At 32.4% G+C, this 7,059-nt stretch overlaps 1 protein-coding gene across 1 annotated transcript; it reads left to right on the forward strand.

Moving 5' to 3' along the window:
• Positions 1-172: 172 nt before the first annotated feature.
• On the forward strand, positions 173-7,030 carry LOC144844972 (extracellular tyrosine-protein kinase PKDCC-like). Its single transcript, XM_078702088.1, has 5 exons — positions 173-259; positions 2,506-3,107; positions 3,644-3,775; positions 4,470-4,665; positions 5,838-7,030. Exons 2-5 carry the CDS (start codon positions 2,535-2,537, stop codon positions 6,050-6,052), a joined length of 1,116 nt encoding a protein of 371 aa, XP_078558214.1. The 5' UTR covers positions 173-259; positions 2,506-2,534; the 3' UTR covers positions 6,053-7,030.
• The last annotated feature ends 29 nt before the right edge of the window (positions 7,031-7,059 follow it).

Here is a 7,059-nt window from a genome sequence, read left to right on the forward strand (position 1 = left end):
AGGATATTTTACACTGTCATACCTTCTTTGGTTATATCATACGTGCAATTGAATTTAAAATAGATGGTTTCGAAATTAGTTTTAGCACCATTAATAAATCGAAAATTGTCTTTACTATAATTATGAACAGCGCCCCCTCTCCGATTTTCTACAAAAAAAATCTTTCATTCAACAATCGATCAAGCGTGAAACTAAACAACATTAACTTTTACAAGCAAGAAGGAGAGAAAAAAAGGATCTTATCTGGTCAGAGAGTCATGTAAGATTTAATTAGGATGAGAATTGGTGGTTTTCTATAACTGCAGCCCATAAAGGTTGCTCATGATTCTATGTAATGTAGCCTAGGCTAGACAGAGATGCTTGTAGACTAGCCTAGAGGCCTAGACGTGGCAGGCCTGCCGTCCTACTTTACTTTAGGCTAGGCCTAGTCTATCTTATATACTAGCCTACTACTACTACTAGGCCTAGCTATAGGCTATACTAGGGCCAGGCCTACAGTAGACTATCCTTTCCTATGCCTACCTTGGTCCAACTAGCCTAGTACAGACAGTAGGGCCCTCTTAACTCATAAGTCATAGTAAGCAAGCTAATATATATACTAGGCTGGCAGAGAGACTAGGCCGGTGTCAGATGAAATCGGTCGCGTTTGAAATCGGTCGCGATAAAATCAACTTCCGGTATTTTGTATGGCGCGCCGCTAGAGCTATACTTTTGATTATATCGGTCACGTTTGAAATCGGTCGCGTTTGAAATCGGTCGCGCTATTTTGTATGGATCGAGCGGGATGCATGCTAGAGCAGGATATACATTTTTCGTTTATATAGATTTAATTGATATTTTTTAGGAACTAGATTATTTTTGTGGATATTTTTTATTTGGTTAATAAATATTTATTGTCAATCATTAAATTAATTTTTTTTTTTTGTATTTCACAGGTCTCGGAGAAGGACTGTGTCTGTTCAAAATGGCCATTTCTAAACACGTTTAAATATTTTATTAGGCATAATATTATATTAGGCATATAATAATTTACCTCTATTTATATGTACTGTAATTAATATATTGTATAGAGAATATACGTCTGTCGTGTCTTTTATTATGCAAACAATTACGTATGGTTTTAGGATATTAATAAAATATTAGATAATATGCCGTTATAAATCAATCTACCGGCCTACAGTAGGGCTATGATGTAGGCCTACAATGATAGATGTGAGAATAATAATGTATGGATAATAAAGGTGGACACGATTCTCAAAGAGGTAATCTGCACTGATATTTAAACATTTATATTTATATGAATGTGAGACACTGAGTTGCACTTACTTAATTATTTACATTAAATGATTATTATAAATGAAGAAATAAAAGATATTCAAATTAAAATCTATAGTATCGCCGACGTATATACATAAATTATATATAAATCATACTGTCAAATTATAGAAAAAGTGCTTTATTCGGAATTATTATGGATAAGCAAGCCTGTAACTACAGCGTTTTTAATTGCTTTTGCTTATCCTTGCCTCCTTAGATTTCCACGTGTCTTGATTTGGTTACCTATGTTTTAAATGTATTTCGATTTTAAAGGCTAAATAAAGAATGAATGAATGAATGAACATGATCTCATAATCGCGTCGAGCATCTAGCTCATTGGCTTTACGGGCTATATTGTAAAAATTATTGTTTTTAAATAAATTGTTCTCTTTTACGTAATTGTTTGCATAATAAAAGACACGACAGACGTATATTCTCTATATAATATATTAATTACAGTACATATAAATAGAGGTAAATTATTATATGCCTAATATAATATTATGCCTAATATAATATTTAAACGTGTTTAGAAATGGCCATTTTGAACAGACACAGTCCTTCTCCGAGACCTGTGAAATACAAAAAAAAAAATTAATTTAATGATTGATAATAAATATTTATTAACCAAGTAAAAAATATCCACATAAATAATCTAGTTCCTAAAAAATATCAATTAAATCTATATAAACGAAAAATGTATATCCCGCTCTAGCATGCATCCCGCTCGATCCATACAAAATGGCGCGACCGATTTCAAACGCGACCGATTTCATCAAAAGTATAGCTCTAGCGGCGCGCCATACAAAATACCGGAAGTTGATTTTATCGCGACCGATTTCAAACGCGACCGATTTCAGACGCGACTGATTTCATCGTAAACCACTAGGCCTACTAGGTCTAGTACTAAGGATGAATAGACTCTTATTCTTAGTCTTGGAATTCTGATTTCAGAAAACAATATTATTAATGAAAAAAAATGAAAATAAAACGTTTTCAATATTTGTGGCAACATGGTCAAGAGTCCATGCATCAAATTTGTTTCCCATCGACAAGGTCAATGTCCTTAATTCTTTTCCTGTCGGCACAGGTCGGTCAACTTCCAATAGAAAATAATAATTTACATGCATGGTTGACCATGCCGATAGACCATATATATAGCTTACATTTATTTTTAAATTATTTTAGAATCTCAAGGAATATTCTGATACCAATTAATGAAGACTAAACACATATGGCGTCTGTTGATGTTGTTGTTCCTGCTCACCATACTCTTCGTAGTTGAGTCCATTCTTTTACTCCCTATTCAATGGAACACAAATAGTCAATCCCGTCCAATGGCAAAAAGTCGTCAGGAGCGTGAATCAAAGATTGAGCATGCTATGTTTCGGCACAAACTCATTCAAGCAAAACGAAATAGATCGAAAAACAGCCTTACCATTGATTCAACAAGCCTCCATCTACCAAAACATTTGCTACCTCCAAAAAAGGCTAATACCTCATTTTCTAATATTGCCTCTCGGATGCTAGACTGTGAAGATGTTCTTGAGATGAGTTTAGTGAAACGAATCGGCAGGGGTACTACCAAAGAGGTATGGAAGGCCACTTATCAGGGTAAGGAAGTTGCCATTAAGATGGTCTCTCATTCTGTTGCTGATATCAAGATGTGTATGAATAGAGTAGGAAATCAAGATAGAGAGGAGCAGCGAAGGTGCTATATATTTGCCAATTACAAATTAATGAAGGAGATATCATTACTAATGGATTTACAACATTCTAACATAATCAAGGTATGTCGCAAAGAGATACAAGAGCTTTTAATTTGCAATAAGACCTACAAACCGCCAAAATTGTGACAGGCAATATAGTGAGAATGAACATCTCAACATGCACACAATAACATGACATTCTGTAACTTATTCCTTCTTAGGTCAACGATTGTTGATCCTTTTCACCTCTACAGTAAAGCTCTGTCTACACAAAAAGTGTAATGTACCAAAATATGGTAGTGATATGCCCAAATATGGTACAGTAGTGATATGCCCAAATATGGTAGTGATATGACATCATCATGTCCATGGGCACATCATATTTTGTTGTCGCACAGTTTGATAGTGTAGAGAGCTTAACACAAAATTTTGGTTAATTCTATGGTTAATATGCAATCAGAGTACCTCGTACACCTAATTTTCACCAAATTTATATCTATGCCCCCTGGGACTTATACGGTATATATTTTTTACATATGATAAAAGTTTAGGAAGTTGATAGAGTTACAGTACTGTGTATTTTTAATTACTTTTGGTTGGATTTTTTTTTTCTTCAGATTCTTGGGTATTGCATTCTTCAAGATGAATCAATATTTGGCGATGATCACAGTATAGTGTCTGTTGTTGAGATTGGCGACAGGCTAAGCAAGAGAAAGGTCATGAATATGCCATGGTCACAGCGAATACAGGTACACAGTTTTTTATGTTTTTAGATTTCTTTATTCTGATGCTGAAAACTGTTCATCAATACTATCCATCAATATCAATATATAATGTACATTTTGAGGTTTGCTGCTGAATTTTGAAGTATTGTTTTAAAAGTTGGTTGAAAAAGCTTTAGATTTTAGGTGAGAGGTTGAGGTTAGTGAAAAGCATGAGATTTTAGTTGAGAGCTTGAAGTTGGTGAAAAATCGCGAGATTTTAGGTGAGAGCCTGAGGTTGGGGCAAAAACTTGATCCTCGCACCAAGTGCGTGAGACTTGACGTGTTTGACTTTCATTATTATCATTTCAAACCTCAAAAAATGGAAAAAAGGAGGTAGAAAAACAATAAAATCAAAATAAAAACAATACAATTATACAGTATTATAGTAATGTTTATTTTTATTTTATTTAAAAACAGCATTAAACAAACTCCTTTTCCAAGGAGTGGCAAAATAGGTGTGTTGCTACAGTAGGCGTGCCACATCAATACTTAAAACATACATAATTCACTTAAAAACATTTAAATATACATTACAGTACAGAATATACTCAATTTTTTTTTTTCTCTTTAACTTTTATTTTACTCTGAACACACCTTCATTCAAGAAGTGTGCCACTGTTTCAAAAGTGTAGCTTCCAAATAAATTATTATTAAATTATTATTATTCGTTTCTTAACAGTTCAGCATAGATGTGTTAACATTGTTACATCATCTAGAGACGTCTTCTATTGGCTCATTCCTATTGGCCGATTTTAAGATAAGCCAGATGGTGATAGTGAATGGCACCATGAAACTAGCAGACTTGGATGACATAGCTCCAGAAGAAACCAACTGTACTCAAGATTCCCATTGTCACTTTGGAAATAGAAACTTAGGTATGTATGTAAGTGAGCGGTTAAGACAGTGGAACCGTAATTACGTAACCATAACATCGTCAGGGGTTCGAGGCTCACTCACTCCATGGTTCTGGTGGTAGAACGAGTCTTCTCACATAAGGACTATAAACCGTAGGTCCAGAGACAAGTAGGAGGTTACCCCGGTGTATTAGTACATCACAGCCACTGATCATAACTGGGCCCTCTGGGAGACCAGTCTTTGACTGAAGAGGTCGCCCAGTATAAATAAAATATTTCAATTAAGATATTTCAATATACTGCTTTTGTTTGTAGATGGTGAAATTATTAATGTCAATTTTTTCTTGCTTGAAGTAGGTATTGTTTGATTAGTGGACTTTCAGTTTCGGTTTTTTTTCTTTAGCTTTCACATTCTTATTTATATTGCTAATACATAATAAGGGAGTGTTGTTTTAGGAGGCAAGTCAATAACTTTAGACTCTTTATTTTAAATTCCGACTTGTTGTTCCTGTTTGAAACATTGAAAGGTTTAAATTTGAAATATAATACTGAACTATTAGAGAGTCAGCTTCTACAGTACACAATCACAGCTCAAAAACTATAACATCAGTCAATCTGATATTAAAATTTGACGCTGCACCCACTTTGACGTTGCAGCATGTTGAATTGAACATATAAGTATGAGAACGTATTTGTATGTAAACATTTTAGATTTTATTAAGAAATTATTTCTTTAATATTGACATTAACATCCAATAGAATATTAAATATAATTCTAGAAATGTGGTATTTTTTAAACTAAATAATTCTTTTTAACAGATATACAGCGGCCATTTTTTATGTTCTATTTGCATCATTCTGCATAAGTTGACTCTCTAGCAGTTTAATAATACCTCTATGGTTTAAAAAGAATATGGATGTGCTAAAAAACAAAATTACACTAGTGTAAAAAGGAAAGTGTGAAGAGGGAGGCCAAAATAAGTTTGCAGACAAACTTTAATTCATGGCCACCAGATTAAAATAAAAAATAAATACAATTTTGAAGGTATAGTAGTTTTAACATCTGAATGTCTGTGAAGATAGAAGGTTTTCCTAGAAAGGTGTCAATAATACTGAACTCTCTGCATGTCTTGAACCAACCATGCACTTAAACATCAATTGTCACTCTTTGTCATCTCTCTCTCTCTTTTTAGGTGTTCAATGTTCATCATCGATGTGCCATGGTAGAAATTCCAAATTAAACCTTCTGAGTTTCTTCGAAAAGTTCCATGAAATTATTTTGAAAGACGTACCAGATACTCTTGAAACCGAGGTCAAGGCAGCGGTCAAAAAGTTAGAGAATCTTCAGGTATCCAGCGGTCAACTTGTTGAAATCTTTAAAACATTCCAAAGAAAATTCACCAAATAATTTATCTTCTCATTTTTATTTTTTATTTTTCCAATTTTTGAAAATTACATTTTTAAGAAACAAATATTTTATGACAATTTTAACTAATATTATCAAAGTTAAATTAAAATTATCATACATTGTTGAAATTATCTATCTTTTCTAAAAAAAGGTATATTTTTATTAATTATTGATGAAGAATTTGAATCAATTATATTACATTTCTCTACTTTCCCTATATTAAATGAATAAATAAATGACTTGATATTTTGGTAAGAAGATAAAAGTCGCTCTGTCTACACTATCAAACTTTATGTGACAATAAAATATGATGTACCCATATATGGACATGATGATGTCATATCACTACCATATTTGGGAAAATCACACTTTTTTTGATAGTGTAGACAAAGCCATCAGGTGCTAACATTGACAATTTTGCCTAATTTGTTTATACATTTTTTTTATAAAAATCAATTTAATTAACAAAACAGATTCTATTATTCATTCTTGGCTAAGAAAAATAAGCAATAATTACACATAGCTGTACTGTATACTATAGATGTGATTATGTCTAGGTGCTTTGTAAAAGAGTAGCTGTGTGTTAACTTTTCTTTTGTTTTATCAAGTATAAACTTTTATACTGTTAATAACCACACCTTTTTTTTTTCAATATCGGTGAAGCAGAACAAGTGTTCAAAAACGTTACGGTGCTACTTTTTCGTAATGATATTAAATAGGAAAATCACAGAATGACAATGTACTCTTTTTTTTGTAAATTTAAAAAAATGAAAATTATATAACTCAAAAGAACAATCAATTTTATGTAGGGAAATATTATTTTTATTGCAATAGTTACCAGTTAATTATGGTACGTCATTGAAAATCAGTGAAATTCTTTATCTCTAACAACATTACAAAAAAGTCTTTCTTTATTATTATACCACTCTTTAAAAAAGAGACTTATTTGGGGAAAATTGTTCTTCTTCACCGCCGTTAAAAAAGAAGTATTATTATCAATGTTACAA

The sequence above is a fragment of the Antedon bifida genome, chromosome 6, assembly GCF_963402885.1.
Source record: "Antedon bifida chromosome 6, ecAntBifi1.1, whole genome shotgun sequence".
NCBI lineage: Eukaryota > Metazoa > Echinodermata > Crinoidea > Comatulida > Antedonidae > Antedon > Antedon bifida.

Excerpts from the sequence above, each read along its gene's own strand:
- LOC144844972 (XM_078702088.1), top strand. The coding sequence starts at position 2,535 with ATGAAGACTAAACACATATGGCGTCTGTTGATGTTGTTGTTCCTGCTC. Across the intron at positions 3,108-3,643 it reads AACATTCTAACATAATCAAG|ATTCTTGGGTATTGCATTCT; the intron begins GTATGTCGCAAA and ends TTTTTTCTTCAG. Across the intron at positions 4,666-5,837 it reads CTTTGGAAATAGAAACTTAG|GTGTTCAATGTTCATCATCG; the intron begins GTATGTATGTAA and ends CTCTCTTTTTAG.